At 42.1% G+C, this 21,307-nt stretch overlaps 2 protein-coding genes across 2 annotated transcripts in view; one reads left to right on the top strand and one right to left on the bottom strand.

Moving 5' to 3' along the window:
- The window catches only part of SYS1 (SYS1 golgi trafficking protein), a 51,089-nt gene that overhangs the window by 19,697 nt on the left and 10,085 nt on the right, over positions 1 to 21,307 (bottom strand). The gene's annotated exons all lie outside the window — the stretch shown is intronic.
- On the top strand, positions 16,037 to 20,911 carry TP53TG5 (TP53 target 5). Its single transcript, XM_017877964.1, has 5 exons — positions 16,037 to 16,594; positions 17,172 to 17,246; positions 17,443 to 17,573; positions 19,240 to 19,753; positions 20,784 to 20,911. Exons 1-5 carry the CDS (start codon positions 16,547 to 16,549, stop codon positions 20,886 to 20,888), a joined length of 873 nt encoding a protein of 290 aa, XP_017733453.1. The 5' UTR covers positions 16,037 to 16,546; the 3' UTR covers positions 20,889 to 20,911.

The raw sequence follows: 21,307 nt of genomic DNA on the forward strand, positions 1-21,307 counted from the left end.
AGGGAGGGAGGGAGGGAGAGAGAGAGAACAAAGCTTCAGGAACCTGGAAGATTATAACAAAAGATTTAACATTTGTGTCATAGGAGTCCTAGGTGAAGAGAAAAAAAGAAGGTGGAGTTAAAAAAGTGTTCAAAGAAATAAGGATGAAAATTTCCCAAATTTGATGAAAGACATGCACACACAGATTCAAGAAACTGACTAAACCGTAAGCATGATAAATCAAAGAAATCCATTACAAGACACACCATAAACAAATTTCTGAAAACTAAAGTCTTGAAAGCAGTTGCAGAGAAATGAATCTTACCAATAAAAGAGCAACAATTTAAACTGCAGCAGATTTCTCATCAGAAACCATGAAAGCCAGAAAGAAGTGGCACAACATGTTTAAGTACTAAAAGAAAAAACTGTCAACCCAGAATGCTAAGCCAAGTGAAAAAATCCTTCAGGTATAAAAATCAAGACATTCTCAAGTGAAGGAAAAACTAACATAATTTGTTAACTGAAAAACTATAGTAAGTCCTTAATATCGTCAGTAGTTTATTGGAAACTGCAACTTTAAGCAAAATGATGTATAATGAAATCAAGTTTATCATACACTAATTTATATTAACAAAGTAAGTCCGTACAGTATATTTCTGGTCACAAAAACAACACCATGTTTCTAAATAAATGCCCAGACACATCTAGTATTAAATGTTAAAATACATGTGAGCTATACATACACTTAAGAAAGATTAATAAAACAAGAAAGGTAATTATTTACTCACCTGTTGGTGATGTAATTAAAGTGAGGTCATGCTGGATTAGTATAATCAGTGAGTGACAGCAGTCATCAAGGTGGTGAGTTTAACCATGGAATAAATCTTTGCAGAGCAAAAATTGTAATGAGTATCTTCTACCACCATGTAGTTCAAAAACAATAATAAATGTGGCAGGCTGGCTGAGTGCTCTTATATCAAATTATTTACTGTTATGCATTTGTATTATTATTATATACTTCACAAATTTTTATTTTACAATAATTTGTATTCACTTATTCTTCATTTACAACTTGCTTATTCCATTTCAGGGTCCTGGGTGGCTGAAGCTTATTCTGGCAGCTCAGGGTGCAAGGCACTCTGGACAGGATGCCATTCCATCACAGAGCGCATGCGCACACACACACACACCCCTTACTCATACTTGGATAATTTAGATAATTGAGATATACCAATTAACCTAATGTGCACATCTCTGGGATGTGGGAGGAAATTGGAGTACCCAGAGAAAACCCACACAGACATGGGGAGAATGTACAAACTCTACACAGACAGTGGCTATGGCTGGGAATCAGTTGGTTGTTGTTTTTTTTGTTTGTTTGTTTGTTTGTTTTTCTTGTCAACATTATAAAGAAATGACATTAAACAGGCCGGGCGCGGTGGCTCAAGCCTGTAATGCCAGCACTTTGGGAGGCCGAGACGGGCGGATCACGAGGTCAGGAGATCGAGACCATCCTGGCTAACATGGTGAAACCCCGTCTCTACTAAAAAATACAAAAAACTAGCCGGGCGAGGTGGCGGCGCCTGTAGTCCCAACTATTCGGGAGGCTGAGGCAGGAGAATGGCAGGAACCCGGCAGGCGGAGCTTGCAGTGAGCTGAGATCTGGCCACTGCACTCCAGCCTGGGCAACAGAGCAAGACTCCGTCTCAAAAAAAATAAAAAATAAGAAATGACATTAAACAAAATAACATTATTTCAGGACCTGCTGTACCGTAAAAGAATGGCTAAAGGAAGTTCTCCAAACATTAAGGAAATGATGAAAGAAGAAAACCTGAAATTTCAGGAGTGAAGAAAGAACAATGGAAATAATAAAAATATGGATAAATATGATGGGCTATCCTTCTTCACTTGCATTTTCTAAGTTATGTGTGAGGGCTAAAACAGAAATTATAACATTGTCTGATGAGGATTCAATTTATGTAATGAAGAGATTTAAGACAATTACATTATGAAAGGAGAAGGGTAAAGGGACTAAATAGAGGTCAGGCTTCTATCCCTCAATCAAAGTGGCAAAAGTGTCGACACCAGTAGATGGTCATAGATTATGTTATGTATGATGTAATATGGAAGGGAGCCACTAAAAAACCTACACAAAGAGATACACTTAAAAAAAAAACCTCACCATAGGTAAATAAAAATGAAATTCTAAAAACTGTTTAACCCATAGGAAGAGTAGAGAAATAGAAGAGTGAAGAGCAGAGGGAACAAAAAGAAAACAATCAAATGGCAGGCTTAAATCCTAACAAATAATTACATTAACTGCAAATGGTCTATACATATAATTTATAACTCTGAGACTGGCAAAATGGAGTGAAAAAAATGACCCAAAGTAAGCTCTCTATAAGAAACTCACTTCAAATATGACATAGGTAGATTGAACATAAAAGGATGAAAAAAAGACACACCATAGAAAGATTAATTAAAAGAAAGCAGAGTTGGCAATTTCAATATCAGATAAAATAGACTGCTGAGCCAAGAAAATCACCAGGGCCAAAAAAAGACATTGTATAATAATAATAACAGGGCCAAATCACAAAGAAGACATAGCAATCATACATGTGCATGTACCAAGCAACAGATCTTCAAAATCTATGAAACAAAAATTGATAGAACTGAAAAAAAAAAAAATAGACATCTACTATTAAAGTTGGAGACTTCAACACATCTCTCTCAACACTTGATAGAAATACTACACAGGAGACTGGGCGTGGTGGCTCACGCCTGTAATCCCAACATTTCGGGAGGCCAAGGCGGGTGGATCACCTGAGGTCAGGAGTTCAAGACCAGCCTGGCCAATATGGTGAAATCCCATTTCTACTAAATATAAAAATTAGCCGGGTGTGGTGGTGGGTGCCTGTAATTCCAGCTACTCAGGAGGCTGAGGCAGAAGAATTGCTTGAACCCAGGAGGGGGAGGCTGCAGTGAGCCGAGATTGTGCCACTGCACTCCAGCCTGGGCAACAGAGCGAGACTCTGTCAAAAAAAGAAAACAAACACTAGACAGGAAAGCAACAAGGATGTATAAGAACTTTAAAAAAACCATCAACCAAAAGAATCTAATTAACATTTAGAGAATACTTCACACAACAATAACAAGATTCACATTCTTTTGAAATGCCTATGGAACACTCACCAAGACCGTATCTTAAGTCACAAAATAAAAGTCAACTAAAAAAATGTTTTTAAAGAGACAGGGTCTTGCTCTGTTGCCCAGGCTGGAGTACAGTGGTGCTGATCATGGCTCACTGCAGCCTTCAACTCCTATCCTCAAGCGATCCTCTTGCCATGGCATCCAAGAGACATGGGATTACAGGCATGAACCCCTGTACCCAGCCTCAAGGAATTTTAAAAAATCAAAATCGCACAGCTTATGTTCTCAGATCACAATGAAATTAAACTAGAAATCAATAACAAAAAGATAATAGGTAAGTCTCCAAACATATGGAAATTAAACACTGCATTTCTGAATAATACGTGAGTCAAGAGGTGCAGTTGTGCACTGGGTCACCAAGATGACTCCCCCAAAGTATACTCCATCACACTTGGCCCCTCTGCCCACGACCCTCAATCCGGCTGAATATGACATATCTCCACAAACTGCAACCTGAGCAGTTGGCCATAAATCTGCGTTTAAACAGGGGTACTTATTCAGCACAGTGACCCTAACCAATGATGATTCATCAAGGGCTCATCAAAGATCTTGGCTTAATTTGTTGGACTTGTGTAAGATCAGCAAATGTCTATCCCAATTTCAGACCCATTATCAAATACTCGTCCAGTAGCTCTATGTGGAATCGGATCCGTCTTTTTCTGGTGGTGTTTTCAAAACTGGTAGGGATAGGAAAGAAAAGCTTATCCAGGAAGAAAAAGTGGGTCAAACATTTAACATCTCATATTAAGTCTAGTAATGATGACTATATGTATTCCTGCTTAAATACACTTCTATTAATCCAAAAATCCCACCACATTTCTAAATAATATATGTGGGCTGGACTCAGTGGCTCACACCTGTAATCTAACTTTAGGAGGCCAAGGCCGGTAGACCACCTGAGGTCAGGTGTTCGAGACCAGCATGGCCAAAATGGTGAAACCCTGTCTCTACTAAAAGTACAAAATTACCCAGGTGTGGTAGCATGCGCCTGTAATCCCAGCTACTCCAGAGGCTAAGGCAGGAGAATCACTTGAACCCAGAAGGCGGAGGTTGCAGTGATCCAAGATCACGCCACTGCACTCCAGCCTGGGCAACAGAGTGAGACTCCATCTCAAAAACAAACAAACAAACAAACAAACAAACAAATTTCTAATACTGGTAATTTGTATCTTCTTTATATTTTTTTTAAAAATGGTTAACCGGCCGGGCGCGGTGGCTCAAGCCTGTAATCCCAGCACTTTGGGAGGCCGAGACGGGCGGATCACGAGGTCAGGAGATCGAGACCATCCTGGCTAATACGGTGAAACCCCGTCTCTACTAAAAAAATACAAAAAACTAGCCGGGCGACGAGGCGGGCGCCTGTAGTCCCAGCTACTCGGGAGGCTGAGGCAGGAGAATGGCGTGAACCCGGGAGGCGGAGCTTGCAGTGAGCTGAGAGCTGGCCACTGTACTCCAGCCTGGGCGGCAGCGCAAGGCTCCGTCCCAACATAACAAAAAAAAAAAAAAAACAAAAAAATGGTTAACTCTAGCTAGAGATCTTTAATTTTATTATAATTCAAAGAGCAGCTTTTTGGTTTCACTGATTTTCTCTATCATCTTCCAGTTTTTCCAATTTCCATTGATTTTGCTTTGATTTATTTATTCATTTCCTTCTATTACTTTAAGCTAAATTTGCTCTTTCTCTAGTTTCTTCTTTCTGAGCTTAGATTGATTTACTCTTTCTTCTCTAATATAATGCCATTTAATGCTTAAATTTCCTGTAGGTATGCTTTTGCCTGCATCGCACAAATTGGTAAACTATATTTTTCATTTTAATGTTATTAGAATATTTTTAAAATTTCTCTTGAGACTTTTCCTTTGAGTCCACTATGTTAACTACTAGTGGTGGTTGTTTATTCTATAATAATCTCCTTGGGGATTTTCCAGCTCTCTGTTATTGGGTTACTAGTATTTATTTCCAGCTATGGAATTTGAGAAACAGATTTGTACTAGATGTCATATCATATTATTACATTTTGTCAACTGTGATTGTTAGATGGCCTTCATGAAATAAAGTCTCATTCATCTCATAATGAATATGTTTTCCCAATAAGTAAAAGTATGACATAGCATTGAATGTGGTAAAATACTAAATCAGTAAGTATAATTGTTGGACGAGAGTGCTTTCTTGAATACATAGAATATGCCCAGTAGACCCACTCTACATACTAATTCTATGGTGATTACTTATTCAGGTGCTCTATAATTATAGCACTCCGTTCTCAAACACTAGATTATTATCGGACTATATCTTAGACATCATTATCTACTCTATTATTGAGTAAAGAGGGGTTGTTTGCAAGTTGACACATCTATTCAAGAGATAAGGGATACATTTTGGTGGGCCCTCATATATTCATCCCAGTGTAACATATTTATTATATATTATTAATGAGATGACGATTCACATCACAATATAATTGTCATTCACACACTATACTCATGATAGTGGAATTTACAATCTATAGAGAATAGCTGACAAATCACACTATAGAGAGCGGTGGAAGAATGTCTTTCCACATAGGAGGAGAATGTGGAACCGATATATATTAAATAATATAAGTATGGCCTCTCTATTAGCTCGCTGATAGTACAACAGTTTGTCTTACTAGAAGATCTGCTTGCACATGAATATATTTCACATATGTCAATACTCACAGCTTATATCAATTATGAGGATAAAATTATAGGTGTATAAGAACATTTTGATATTAGGCTGATTGTCATTTACCTCCAGCTATTTTTTCATATTGACATTGATACTCATCTGGATAGGCAATTATCTCTTAAGGGAATACGAATCATGAACTATAAATGATACCATTATGAGCTTCCTAGCCATCACTAATGGAATAATACAAACAATGATTCATAAATTATTCCTACTACAAAAGACACATGAACACGTATGGTTTATTGCGGCACTATTCACAATAGCAAAGATTAGAGAAATACAACCCAAAGGTCCATCTGTGACAGACCTGGATTAAGAAATAGGTAGACAATATAAGAAGCAAACCATCATGGAAATGCCTTAAACTATGTCAGGGGGACACAGAAAAAAGTGAATGAGTTAATAATATAGCCGATCCTATTGATAAGAGCAATGAAATCAGTGCATAGGAGCCAATCATATGTCATAAAGCAGATGGGAACCTAAATAGCACACGACATCTTTGAATTATTAATAATACCATACATCTTTAGTATGCTATCTCATCACATAGGTGTTTTGGATACTTGATACATATATTTTTAGATCATCTTTGGACTTCTGATGGAACACGTACATCTTCCTGTGGCCAGCCCGACTAGAGGGGAGGCGGGGGATGGGCGCACAGTCTGCTTGGAAGGTCTCTCCGTCTATCTCTGGAGTGATTCAGTCAATATCTGCTGAATTGTCGACTAGGCTCCTCGCCGAGGTTGAGTGGGTCGCGAGAGACTCACAACAGTCGGCATGCTACACTAACATTCGTCGCCGGCTAGCTTTTATTGGTACATTTACCCTTGTCGCACGTTAAGATGCACCAGTGGTATCCTTCCCGTATTAGCCGGATGTCTCGATCTCCTGACTCGTGATCCGCTCCGTCTCGGCTCCCAAGTGCCTGATTGACAGGACTTTAAGCGATATCCAAAAGCGACAACGAGAAAAAAAAAAAAAGGTGTGGTTTTTTTAAAGGCAACATATATTTGGGTCTTGTATTTTTTTACACACTTTGACAAGCTCAGTCTTTTAATTGGTATATGTAGGCCATTCACATTTAAAGTGATTATTGATACAACTGGTTTTATATTTATCATGTTTATCATTTTTTAAAATTTGTTGTGCTTGTTCTTTGTCTCTTTTTCTTTCTTCCCTTTTTTCCCCACCTTTCTGGTTTCAATTGAGCTTTTATATGATTCCATTTTCTCTTCTCTCTTAGCCTATAATTATACTTTTAAAAACTTTTTAAGTGGTTCCCCTAAAGTCTGTAATACACATTTATAACTAAATTAAGTCCACTTTCAAATAACACTATACCACTTCAAAGGCAGTGCAGATACCATAAAACATTGACCCATATTCAATTGAATCCACTGATATATAAAACAAATTATACACCAAAATGAAGTGGGGTTATTCAGGGGTGCTAGTCTGGTCCAATATTCAAATTAAATTAACATAATCTACCATACTAATGAACCAAGGGGACAAAAACCACATGATCATATCAATTGATAAAGAAAAATCATTAGAGAAAATTCAATATCCATTCAGGATAAAACCTCTCAACAAACTAGGAATGGAAGATAACTCTAAACTTGATAAAGGCACCTACAAAAAAGTATGTCTAACATCATACTTTATGGGGAAAGATTGAATGCTTTCCCCTCAAGATAAAAAATAAGGCAAGAACGTTTGCTCCCACCACTTTTATTCAATGTAGTGCTGGAAGTCTTCGTACAATAAGAGAAGAAAAGGAAATAAAAGACATACAAATTTAGAAAGAAAATATTTGCAAATCACAAATCTTACACAGGACTCATATCCAGAATATATAAAGAACTTTCAAAACTCAAAAGTAAAAATACAAACAAACAGGCTGGGCACAGTGGCTCACACCTGTAATTTCAGTGCTTTGGAGGCCGAGGTGGGAAGATGGCTTGGGCCAAGAGAATTCAAAACCATTCTGGGCAACACAGCAAGACCCTGTCTCAAAAGAAAAAAAAATTAGCTGGGCATGGTGGTGAGCGCTGGTAGTCCTAGCTACTTGGTAGGATCACTTGGGTCCAGGATTTCAAGGCTTCAGTGAGCTATGATCATGCCACTGCACTCTAACCTGGGCAACAGAGCAAGACTCTTTTTCCAGAACAAACATCCAGTCTAATTAGAAAATGGGCAAAAGAGGTGAACAGATATTTCACCAAAGAGGATATAGAGATGGTAGATAAGCACATTAAAATTGTTTGTTTTGTTTGTTTTTTTTTTTTTGTTTTGAGTCTTGCTCTGTCATCCAGGCTGGAGTGCAGTGGTGCGATCTTGGCTCCCTGCAACCTCCACCTCCTGGGTTCAAGCGATTCTCCTCCTTCAGCTTCCCAAGTAGCTGGGATTACAGGGACCTGCCACACACCCAGCTAATTTTTGTATTTTTAGTAGAGACAGGGTTTCACCATGTTGACCAGGCTGGTCTCGAACTCCTGACCTCAAGTGATCCACCCGCCTCAGCCTCCCAAAGTGCTGGGATTATAGGCATGAACCACTGCGCCCAGCCTAAAATGTATTAAACATCAATAGCCATCAGGGAAATGCAAATTAAAACTATGGTAAGATATCATTACACACCTATTAAAACAGCTAAAATAAAATAGTGACCATTCTAAAAGTAAGTCAAAATGCAGAGAAGCTGTATCAATGTATGAACATTGCTGATGTTCTGGAAAATTGTCTGGCAGCAGTCATATGCCTTGAAGTTTATTCCAGAGAAATGAAAATTATGTGTGGAGACAAAAACCTGCATACTAGCCCTAAATTGGAAACAAACATTCTTCAATGGGTGAATGGCCAAACTGTGTTATATGTAATTGCACTCAGCAAAAAAGGGACAAACTACTAATACAACTTGAGTGGATATAAAGGGCATTATATGGAAAAGCCAGTACAAAAGCCAATCTTGAAAGGTTACATACTATAATTCCATATATATAACATTTTCAAAATGACAACATTATAGCGATGAAGTGGAATTTTTAGTGATTGGGTTGAGAGGAAGGAGGGGTGACTGTGTCTATGAATAGCATGAGGAAGCCTTGGGATAACAGAACAGTTCTATACTTGATTGTGATGGTGGCTACATGAATTTATACATGGTTCTGATATTATACCAAAGGTATGTAAGATTTTCCCACCCATTGGAGGAAAATGATCGAAGGGTCCACAAAACCTCTATGTATCTTTTTTTAAACTTTCTGTGATTTTTAAAGTACTATTGATATATGCGATAACTTGGATCTCAAGAGCATTATGCTGAGTGAAAAAAGCCAACTTCAAAAGGTCACATACTGTATGATTCCACTCATATAACATTTTTAATACCTTCACTTGCTTTTATTCATATACTATTATTGAAATGACAACAATTATAGAGTGGATAACAAATTAGTGGTTTCAGGCTGGGCGCGGTGGCTCACGCCTGTAATCCCAGCACTTTGGAAGGCCAAAGCGGGTGGATTACCTGAGGTTGGGAGATCGAGACCATCCTGGCTAACATGGTGAAACCCTGTCACTACTATAAATACAAGAGATTAGCCAGGCATGGTGGCACATGCCTGTGGTCCCCGCTACTCGGGGGGCTGAGGCAGGACAATCACTTGAACCCAGGAGGTGGAGGTTGCAGTGAGCCAAGATCATGCTGCTGCACTCCAGCCTGGGCAACAGAGAGAGACTCTGTCTCAAAAAACAAAGAAACAAACAAAATCCAAAAAACAAATTAGTGGTTTCCAGGGATTATGTACTGGATGGAGGGGAGAGGTATAGATGGCACAAGAGAGCTCTTTTTGGTGATGAAACACACAAATTAGTGCATGTAAAACTGGTTCAATCTCCACGTGGTTTGTATATTGTACTACTGCCCATTTTCTGCTTTTGATATTGTACTAGTTTTGTCTGGTGTTACCTCTGGAGGAAACTGGGTGAAAGGTACACAGGACCTTTCTATTTTTGCAACAATCGATAATCATTTCAAATTTTTTAAAATCTTAAAAAGTGAAAAGAGGCCTTTGCATCCCAAAATTCTACTGGCAGGAAGCAAATTGAGAAAACAACTCAATGGCAAATGCACAGAAAAAGGAAGGAATGACTCAGAACGATGAATCCAAAGGGAATCAAAATCCTAGTAGGATTTTATGTAGAAATCAGTACGTTGATTTTAAAATTCAAAGGAGAGAGGTAGTCTTTTCAAAAAATCATGTTGGGGCTGGGCATGGTGGCTCACACCATGGAAGACTGAGGCAGGTGGATCACTTGAGGTCAGGAGTTCGAGACCAGCTTGGTAACATGGTGAAACTCTATCTCTACTAAAAATATAAAAACTAGCCAGCTGTGTCGGCACGCATCTGTAATACCAGCTACTTGGGAGGCCGAGGCAGGAGAATCGCTTGAACCCGGCAGGCAGAAGTTGCAGTGAGCTAAGAGTGTAACACTGCACTCTAGCCTGGGCAACAGAGAGAGACTGTCTCAGAGCAAAAACAAAACAAAACAAAATCCTGTTGAAATAATTGGATGTCTATAAGCAAAAGAAGAACCTTAATCCATACCTTAGACTATACGCAAAAGTTAAACAAAATATAGGTCAAATATCTAAATTTTAAAAACTAAAACTATAAAATGCATAGAAGAAAATATAGGCGTAAGCCTCTGTGACTTCAGGTTAGGCAAATATTTCTTAGATATGACACCAAAAGCACAGCCCATTTAAAAAAGTGATAGATTGGACTTCATCAAAATTAAGAATCTGTTCTTAAATAGATAGTTAAGAAAATGAAAAGATAAACCACAGGCTAGTGGAAAATACTGGCAAGTCATATATCTGATAAAGAGATCCAGAATTAGTGAAGAACTCTCAACACAGTTATATTTAAAATAAGTAACTTAAAAATGGGCAAAAGACTTGAACAAAAACTTCATCAAAAAAGACAGATGGCAAATAAATACATGAAAATATGTTCAACATTATTAGTCATTGGGGAAATGCAAACTAACACTACTATAAGATATGATGACATACCTACTAGAGTGACTAAAAACAAAACAAACAAATAAAAATCCAGCAGTACCAAATACTGCCAAGAATGTGAGTCAACTAGACCTCGAATATATTGCTGGTGGAAATATAAAATGGTAAAGCCACTTTGGAAAATTCTGGCAATATCTTCTAAAGTTAAACATATAATTACCATATGATCCAGTAATTGCACTCCTAAGTATGTATCCAAGTCAAATAAAAACTTGTATTCCCACAAAAACCTGTACACAAATGTATTTAGTAACTTTATTCATAATCACTGAAAACCAGAAACTAGCCCAGATGTCCTTTAATGATTACATATACAAACTGTAGCATATTTATAGAATGAAATACTACTTAACAATGAAAAAAACTCCAAATTATTGACACACCCAACATGTGCAAATCTTAAGTGAAAGAAATCCAGATTCAAAGGGCTGCATACCATATGATTCCACCTATATGGTGTTTTGGAAAAGGCAAAGCTATGGAGACTGAAAACACACATCAGTTTGTTGCCAAAGCTGGGAGTCGGAAGAGGAGTTAACTACAAAGAGGTGGCTTGAGGGAACTTAGGGGGGTTATGAAGCCATTCTATATATTGACTGTGGTATTCTACGCTACAACGCATTTATCAAAACTTAAAGAACTGTATACTAAAAAAGGTAAATTTTACTATATATAAAATATACCCCAGTAAACCTAACTAAAGAAATTAAAGAACAAAGTATGAGAGGAAACAAAAGAGTGGAACCTCCCCCTCCCACCCATTAAGATGGCTACTATCAAAGAAACAGAAAATACCAAGTGTTGGCAACGATATAGAGAAACTGGAATCCTTGTACATGGTTGGTGGAGATGTAAAATGGTATAGCCACTGCGAAAACCAATATGGTGGTTCCTCAAAACATTAAAAAGAGAATTACCGTATGATTCAGCACTTCCACAGTTCCACTTCTAGGTATTACACAAAAGCTGAAAGCAAGGCCTTGAAGAGATGTTTGTATATCCTTGTTCACAGTAGCATTATTCACAATAGCTAACAGGCAGAAGAAACTCAAATGTCCACCAATGAATGAACAGAGAAAGAAAATGTGGCCTATACTTACAATGGAATATTATTCAGCCTTAAAAAGAGAAGGAATTGGTTGGGCACAGTGGCTCACGTCTGTAATCCCAGCACTTTAGGAGGCTGGGGCGGGCAGATCACAAGGTCAGGAGATCGAGACCATACTGGCTAACACGGAAACCCCATCTCTTACTAAAAATACAAAAAAAGTAGCCAGGCATGGTGGGGGGTGCCTGTAGCCAGCTACTCGGGAGGCTGAGGCAGGAGATGCATGAACCCGGGAGGCGAGGTTGCAGTGAGCCGCAGATCGTCCACTGCCCACTCGCGAGTCTGGGCGACAGAGGAAGACTCCATCTCAAAAAAAAAAAAAAAAGAAAGAAAAAAGAGAAGGAATTTTTTTGTTTTTGTTTTTTTTGAGACGGAGTTTCATTTTTTGCCCAGGCTGGAGAGCAGTGACGCAATCTTGGCTCACTGCAACCTCCACCTGCCAAGTTCAAGTGATTCTCCTGCCTCAGCCTCCCAAGTAGCTGGAATTATAGGTGCCCACCACTACACCTAGCTATTTTTGGTACTTTTAGTAGAGACAGGGCTTCACCATGTTGGCCAGGCTGGTCTCGAACTCCTGACCTCAGGTGATCCACCTGTCTTGGCCTCCCCAAAGTGCTAGGATTACAGGCTTGAGCCACTGTGCCTGGCCAAGAGAAGGAAATTCTGACACATGCTACAACATGGAAGACATGTTAAGTGAAATAAGGTAGTCACAAAAAAAGACAAATATTGTATTATTCTACTTATATGAGGTTCCTAGAGTAGTCAAATTTATAGGGACAGGAAGTAGAACAGTGGTTGCCACGGGCTGGGGGAGGTAAAATGGGCAGTTATTATTTAATGGATACAGAGATCCAATTCCATAGGATAAAAAAGTTTAAAGATGGATATGCATGATGGTTGTACAAAGAGAAGGTACTTAATGTCACTTAACTACTTTTTTAAATGGTTAGGGCTGAGTGCGATGGCTCATGCCTGTAATCCCAGCACTTTGGGAGGCTGAGGTAGGTAGATCACTTGAGGTCAGGAGTTCGAAACCAGCCTGGCCAACATGGTGAAACCCAGTCTCTACTAATAATACAAAAATTAGCTGGGTATGGTGATGTGGGCCTGTAGTCCCAGCTACTGGGGAGGCTGAGGCACGAGAATCACTTGAACTCAGGAGGTGCAGGTTGTGGTGAGCCAAGATTGCACCACTGCACTCCAGCCTGGGCGACAGAGTGAAACTATGTCTCGAAAACAAAAACAAAAATGGTTAGAAGGTAAATTTCATGTTATCCATATCTTATTACACCATATTTTTTTTTAAAAAAGAGTGGAGGTTTTCACTCAACAGCCCTGGATTTAGTCCCCAAGGCTTACCAGCTGTGTGTCATTGGGTAGGTCTCTTTACCCACTTCTCCAGTTTTTGCCCCCGCCACTCTTGGCCCCTACTTTCTATTCCAGCAACATCCAACATACGACATAATTCCATTCCACACTCACATTCTTTAAATTCCCTCTTTTGAAAAAGCTCTGCCCACCTCCCCCGACCTGCCCCATTCCCCTATGCTTGGCCAACATCTACTCATCCTTCATTCCTCCTCACCTTCTCTAGGAAGAGTCCCTGACGTCCTCAGGCTGGGTTGGGAGGCTCCACCTCTGTGCTCTCACAACCCTCAGTATTAGCCGTATCATAGACAATGCTATTTATTTGATTTTTCAAAAAATACTTTTTGGGCAGCCACTGTCCGCCAGGCACTGTTCTAGGATCTGGTGGCTAATCATTGAATAAAACAGACACAAATACCTGCCCTTGAGGAGTCTAGATTCTAGGGGTACCTATCCCCTTGGTCTGTGAACTCAGAGGCATGCTCTGCCTATAATGCTGCTGTCCCTCAGTGCCTAGCACACAGTGATTCCCCAGCCCTCGAAGCTCAGGAGATGAGTAGCGAGTATAGGTGATTCTGATACAGCCCGCCAGGCACCAGGGCCTCAGAGCAGCATTGTTCAGTGAAGTCCAGTTGATCAGAGCTGAAATTGTGTGCAGGGAAGGGAATGTCCGAGCAGGCAGAGCAGCCAAGGAGTATGGGGGTAGACGGGAGAGAGAGAGGGTGTACCCTCTGTGTCTTCCTTGCCAAATCATCACATTGCTTTCTTCCCTAGGCCACAGCAACAGTTTAACCCACTACCTAACCTTCACTCTAATAAGAAAGGATATTTATATGTGAGAAGCTGTCCCACAGCCTAGGGTTGGCCCCTCACCCCTCCATTCAGAGCTAAGCACCCCCTGTGCATGTACATCTCTCCCCACTAGAAGTGGAAGGGTGTGGAGTGGGTCCCACATTTGATTGGTTATCTGATTGGCCTACTGAATGGGGTGGTGCCCACAAAAATGTTTTTCACAAGCTCTTCATACTATTCTGATGCAGCCAGCTGGGCACCAGGGATTCAGGGCAACCAGCGCCCTTTAAAGCCTGTTGTGATCTGCCTAACCCACCACAACTCCCTCTCTGCCTCATCTTCTCCTACCACCATTCATTCTCCTCTTCCCTCTCCCTCTCAGGTGTCTGCTCAAATCTCATCCTGTTGATGAATCTTTCCTAGACCACCTTTTAAATATACCAAACCCTCTACCTCTGCCCTCCCTATTCCCCTTACCCTGTTTGCTGTTCTCCAGGCACTTATTTCCATCTGACGTAGCATTGGCGTACTGAAGCTGACTCATAAGGGCTCACAAAAGTCTACTGTTACATTTCTAGGAATTCTGCAGGCTGGATGTTAGGCATGGCCATCATTAAAATGTAATTTATGGCCGGGCGCGGTGGCTCAAGCCTGTAATCCCAGCACTTTGGGAGGCCGAGACGGGCGGATCACAAGGTCAGGAGATCAAGACCATCCTGGCTAACATGGTGAAACCCCATCTCTACTAAAAAAAAAAAAAAAAAAAAATGTAATTTATAGCAACTTCCAATTAAATACGTGACATTAAAAACAAAGGTGAAACATGCTTAAACTTGTCACTCTATTTTTTACTACCTTTTACTATTATCTATGTTCTCAGAATTCTTTATATCTGTATATCTGTACAGTAGAAATATATATAAATCTTATATAGATCTGAAAAAAGACCCCCCAAAAACAACAAAAAAGAGAAAATGTAAGCAAGTGTCCTGTCCATAGCTGTTCAATTGTAAATAACAAAAAGAATCTGAAAAAATACTTCCAGTATTCAAAAACTATGGTCCAATTCAGCAAATAGGTCAATGAAGTAATTGATAAATGAGTTAAATTTCAATATCTCTGTTGTTTCACTTTTTCACCTTCTTCTTACTATTTAGTGTATAATACCAACATTAATGTTGGTATTATACTTGTTTATGCACTACAACCATAGCTTGGCTACAAATAGTAGAGTTAGGCAAAATCTAAGAAAAGCAGACTGTAAGAAGCAACTCACTAATAGAAGTTACAATAAAGAGTATTATAGGACTTTATTATTTGTTGGTTTTTATCAGTAAAATTTATAATACAAACACATATACATTTTGCTTCAGAGAGCCAATTATTAAACATTTACAAGCACATACACAGTTTCCCCTCCACTAGAATGAAAGCTTGAGGGCAAGAATTTTTCTGTTATTCTAGCACTTAGAAAAAGCACCTGGCGAGGCCAGGCGTGGTGGCTCATGCCTGTAATCCCAGCATTGTAGGAGGCGGAGGTGGACGGATCACGACGTCAAGAGATCCAAACCATCCTGGCTAACACGGTGAAATCCCATCTCTACTAAAAATACAAAAATTAGCTGGGCTTGGTGGCAGTGCCTGTAGTCCCAGCTACTCAGGAGGCTGAGGCAGGAGAATCACTTGAACCCAGAAGGCGGAGGTTGCAGTGAGCAGAGATCTCACCACTGCACTCCAGCCTGGCGACAGAGCAAGACTCTGTCTCAAAAAAAAAAAGAAAAGAAAAGAAAAGAAAAAAGAAAAAGCACCTAGCATGTAGCAAGCGACATAACTGAAGGGATGAGCATGGTTTGGGAATCCCTGGTTTCATGGGTTGACTATCAGACCTTGTTAGGTTTCCAGCTGACTATAATCTACCTGGGTTAGATCTAGTGTGGCCTTGAGTACATTATTCAACCTCTTTGAACCTTGGCTTCCTCATTTAAAGAGGGGATAATCCTCTTACCTCACAGGGAGGTAGTGACAATGTACACAGCTGTCTGTCACCTATTGTCTGTATTTCTTTCTCACCCTCTACCCCTCACCTCTGCCACATACACGCCTTGGAGACCCAGCCCTGCTACTGTCACATTTCAGTGATGTCACAGCTGCAGGTGGTACAGAGCCAGCACCACCATCTGATGCCCAGCCTGAGTGCTGGCTGAACTGAGAGGAGCAGAGTGGGTGCCTGGCACTGGTGTTGCTCCATTCGTCTCTGAGGTCTCACAGCCCCAGCATGAGTCCATCAGCAAAGAAGAGGCCCAAGAATAGCAGGGATTCCAAGGTCAGACTTGGGACTAGACCCTGGGGGTGAGTCCCTAGAGGGGACCTTAACAAAGAATCAACATGACAAGGACGAGACTTTCCAGCATGGGAGAAAAGGGAAAGGTGAAGGGTGAAGGGAGGTCAGGAAAGTTAAAATGGTCTCCCAGTTCTGTCCCCGGACCAAGATGACAAAACTCCCAGCCTAGGATTGGTCAAACCATGCTCGGCCAAATGGAGAGGCACATGGAGGAGTACAGGAGGATTCCTCCAGTGTCTTACTCTGTCGCCCAGGCTGGAGTGCAGTGGTGAGATCTCAGTTGACTGCAGCCTTCACCTCCTGGGTTCAAGTGATTCTCCTGTCTTACCCTCTTGAGTAGCTGGGACTACAGGCACGTGCTACCACACCTGGCTAATTTTTGTATTTTTTTTTTTTCAGTAAAGTCAGGGTTTCACCATGTTGGCCAGGCATCTCAAACTCCTGACCTCAAATGAGCCACCCACCTCGGCCTCCCAAAGTACTGGGATTACAGACATGAGGCACCATGCCTGGCTGCTTCCTCTGGGTTTATGTCTCTCTCTTATCCTCTGTCCCTCAGATGCAAGATGAGAAACCGCAGGACGAGACAGAGCAGCCTGTGAGCAAAGTAATTGAGCGGAACCGTCTGAGAACGGTGAGATGCCCTGTTTTGGTCCCAGCTTGGGGAAGCTCATATACTTATGCAGTGCTGCCCCTGGTTGCTAGGCTGAGTGGCCCAGGGGAGCCAGCAGGCCAGTCCTTGGCTGAGCGGAGCTAGAGGCAGGCAGGGGAGAGGGAGGCTGTCCAGGAAAGCTGAAGCTTCTATTTATCTGGTTTCTTGACCCCGGCAGGTGTTAAAAAACTTGTCGCTCTTGAAGCTACTCAAGAGCTCGAACCGCCGGATCCAAGAACTGCATAAGCTGGCCAAAAGGTGTTGGCATTCACTGCTCAGTGTTCCAAAGATTCTCCGAATCTCCTCTGGGTAAGCTGGGGCTTGGCCCCTGTAATGGACCCAAATGCCGTCTTACTGGGAACAGGCATTGTGCTAAGGAATTTAGAGAACAAGTCTAATTTTCACAAAGCCTCTGTGAGAGAGGTATTTATTAACTCTATTTTACTCTTGGAGAGCTGAGGCTCAAGAGGTGAAGTGACTTGTCTTACTCAGTTAACTCAGCTGATAAGTGGCAGAGTTAGGATTTGAAGCCATTACTGTCTGATATCAGAGCTGTGGCCATAACAATGGTTGTAGTCATCCAATTGTGGTGCTCACTCCACCCTGGGGCACTGAGACAGGTCACTCCTCCTCCTCCTCCTCCCCTTGCAATTCAATATAACCCAGTCCATCACCTGCAGACTGACCCCTCAAATCTGAGGATTAACCTTGCTGAGGCTCAGTTTCTTTATTAATATATTTTTATTTTTATTTTTTATTTTACCATGCCTCCAAGACAAGTTCAAACTGTTTCCTCGTAAGCCACATGAGAGTACTAAGAAAGCTAACATTGATTGGTGCCTGCTAAGTGCCATCTACAGTGCTAAGCACTTAAGAATTTTCCCATTTAGTTTATTCTTCACAACAATCCTGTTAGGTAGACAGAATTATCCTAGTTTTACAGATAAGGAAGCTAAGGCTCTGAGAGGTTAAATATCTTGCCCAAATCACACAGGGGGTAAGAGGCAGAAGCAGAATCTGAGCCCGTTTGTTTGAACCCAACAACACCTGTGCTCTGTAAGCCACTCTGCTTCACTGCCTTCTACTTTACAGAAGTAGTAAGGATCCCAAGTCTGGCATAGAGCGGGGACTCAATCAGCGGGAGCCATTATTACCATCACAGTATTGCCATTATCTGCAGCCCAAGGGCTCATCTCTCTCCACACCCTTGGCTAGGATGGTGTTGCCACTGGGGGGTTTGCAGGGGGCCTAGTCTGTTACAGACACCCTTTGGGAAAGTCTCAGCATTTAATATTTCTCTCAAGGCCATCTTTCTGGGCTCCTCTTTCTGATTTGGCCTCTAGTTGCAGGCAATTAGGAAACACAGAGCTAGAAGGATCAGGATCATCTAGCCCCATCATTTTCCAACTTAATTTTTTTTTTTTTGTATGGAGACAGAGTCTCACCATGTTGCCCATGCTGGTCTTGAACAGTTTTCCAACTTTATTAAAGCAGTGAAACCTCTGTTCAAATATCTATCTATTCCCAAGCCCCAATTGTGTTGTTATGGGCTGGGAGGAGGTATCCTGCCTCCAGTGGGTCAGGGGAGGTGACACTGAGACACCTCCTCAGAACCCTAAGGTTTCTTGGAGCACAATTTAGAAAAACTACTGGACCGTTCACCCTCCCACCTGAAGTTCAGAGAGACAGAATTCTAATCTAGTGGCAGATGATATAGACAATATCCATTCCTAGGGGCCTTAACTACTAGTCATGGCTCTCACCTTCCCAATCTCTCACATCCCTTCTGCCAGTGCTCATCACACCCCCTCACACCAGCACAAGGCCTCTGGGCAACAGAGAAGTTTCTTTGCATGCCCCTCTAGCTTTATTAACAGGCTCCCCTGAGCTGACTACATGTCAACTGTCTCGGGGCAAGGCTAGGCAACCAGGGCCTTGGTCCTGCTCTGCTGACTGCCTTTCCTCTCCCTGCCAGGGAAAACAGTCCCTGCAATAAAGCGAAACAAAATAATGAAGAGTTCCAGGAGATCGGGTGCTCCAAGAAGGAACTCAAGTCCAAGAAATTAGAGTCCACAGGGGACCCTAAGAAAAAAGAGTACAAGGAGTGGAAGCCCCAGATGCAGTCAAGGATGAGTAACACGGCAAAAACGTCATTGGCAGCAATGCCATGGAAAGAAAAGCACGTAGAGCCTGAGGTTCCAAAGACATCGAGGGATCATGGCTTGAACCTTGGAGCCCAGGGGAGGCAACTACTCACTGAAGGCCCCCGAGTCATCTTCATTAAGCCCTACCACAATAGAACTTCCATGGGGCACATGAAGCAGCTTAATGTAGCCGACCAGTGGATCTGGTTTGAGGGGCTGCCCACACGAATCCACCTCCCGGCACCCCGGGTGATGTGCAGATCCTCCACCCTGCGTTGGGTCAAGCGCCGCTGCACCCGCTTCTGCTCCGCATCCCTTGAAATGCCTATGTGGCATCCATACAAGGTGGGTGTGATAACAACACTGCCAGGCTAGGTGAGATGCAAACCCCAAGCCAGGCCCAGATCTGGGGCCCAGAGTCAGGGCTCAGGATCTGGAGTCTTGAGTGGTGTGTGGATGGCAGTGCTGGGAGGCTCCGCCTTCATGTCCAGAGATGGGGAAGCCTTAGACCAACGTCATACAGCAGGGTAATGACTAGGTTGAGGTCTCTCAGGATACAGCTAGGAGACCTGGGGAAGGAGGGGCACTGAAGTGAGCCTTCATTGCCTGAAGGCCTTAGCAGAGGTGGAAACTGCTGTGGCTCTGAATCTCACAGTCAGAGACCTACATAAGTGGGTTTAAGGATTTCCAAATGTGGGAGGGGAAGATGGTCAAGTAGGGCTTTGCTGCATCCCATTCCCTCTTAGATCAATTCAACTCTCCATTTATGTTTGATTTATTCATGCCTCAAATAAGATTTACTCTGAACAGACTAGGCATGGTGGCTCATGCCTGTAATCCCAACACCTTGGGAGGTCAGGGCAGGAAGACTGCTTGAGGCCAGGAGTTCAAGAGCAGCCTGGGCAAGATAATGAGACACTGTCTCTACAAAAAAATTTAAAAATTAGCCAGATGTGGTGGCTTGCACTTGTAGTGTCAGCTACTCAGGAGGCTGAGGTTGGAGGATCGCTTGAGCCCAGGAGGTCGAGGCTGCAGTGAGCTGTGACTTTGTCACTGCACTCCAGTCTGGGCAAGAGAGCAAGACCCTGTCTTAAAAAAAAAAGAAAGGAAAAAAAGAGATTTACTCTGAACAGAAAGTTCCTTAGCAAAAAAAGAAGACAATACTCTAGCCCTTTCCTGGGAGATTAAAGTCCCATGAAAGGAAGGGGGTGAGTGCCCACCGGGTCCAGCTTAAAGGGAGGCTTTTCCTTTTTAGCAAAGCCATTTCCAACCTACCACAGACACCACAACACCCTTGTCCCTGCGCCCGCTCCCCAAACGACCAGCGCCCCCTGGGGACAGTCTTAGCATCTAACACCGAGGTTTCTGCTGGCAGGTTGATGTGACCTGGACGGGAGCCAGAGGTGCGAGCAGAGGGTGGAGATCACGCAGTCAGCTTAAGGGGAGGGATGGGTGGCGAAATTCACGAGTCTGCAAATAAAATCTTCCATATGGCATCTAAGATGAATACTGCTTACTCTGCCTGTTTGTCTGGGGCTGGGAAGGATGAAGGAAAGAGGCCTTCGGCAGAGGGAGCCTGTGTCACGACTTCAGGCTTCCCCCACCTCCAGCCCCAGGCCCCGAAGGTCAGTCTAGAACCAAATAAGCCAGCGAGCTGCATCCCTCCCCCACCTCCACGAGCTGGTCTCCTGAGTGGTGCGCTCTATGAAGTCAGGGCGCTCGTGTGCTTCCTGGATGCAAGGTGCCTCACAATCGCCCCGTGAGCCCACAAGAGGAAACCGCGGCACGGAGGCAGAAAAGTAACTTGTCCAGGCTCATTCAGCTAGAAAGTGGCAGGAGCAAGGGCTCCTGGTTGCTCCCCATTCCTTTTTCCCAAGAAAGGGAAAAGGTGAAATGAGA

The sequence above is a fragment of the Rhinopithecus bieti genome, unplaced genomic scaffold, assembly GCF_001698545.2.
Source record: "Rhinopithecus bieti isolate Rb0 unplaced genomic scaffold, ASM169854v2 scaffold_10347, whole genome shotgun sequence".
NCBI classification, from domain to species: domain Eukaryota; kingdom Metazoa; phylum Chordata; class Mammalia; order Primates; family Cercopithecidae; genus Rhinopithecus; species Rhinopithecus bieti.

Coding starts and splice junctions, on each gene's coding strand:
- TP53TG5 (XM_017877964.1), top strand. CDS start 16,547: ATGAGTCCATCAGCAAAGAAGAGGCCCAAGAATAGCAGGGATTCCAAG. Junction 17,247..17,442: donor AGCGGAACCGTCTGAGAACG/GTGAGATGCCCT, acceptor TGACCCCGGCAG/GTGTTAAAAAACTTGTCGCT. Junction 17,574..19,239: donor ATTCTCCGAATCTCCTCTGG/GTAAGCTGGGGC, acceptor TCTCCCTGCCAG/GGAAAACAGTCCCTGCAATA.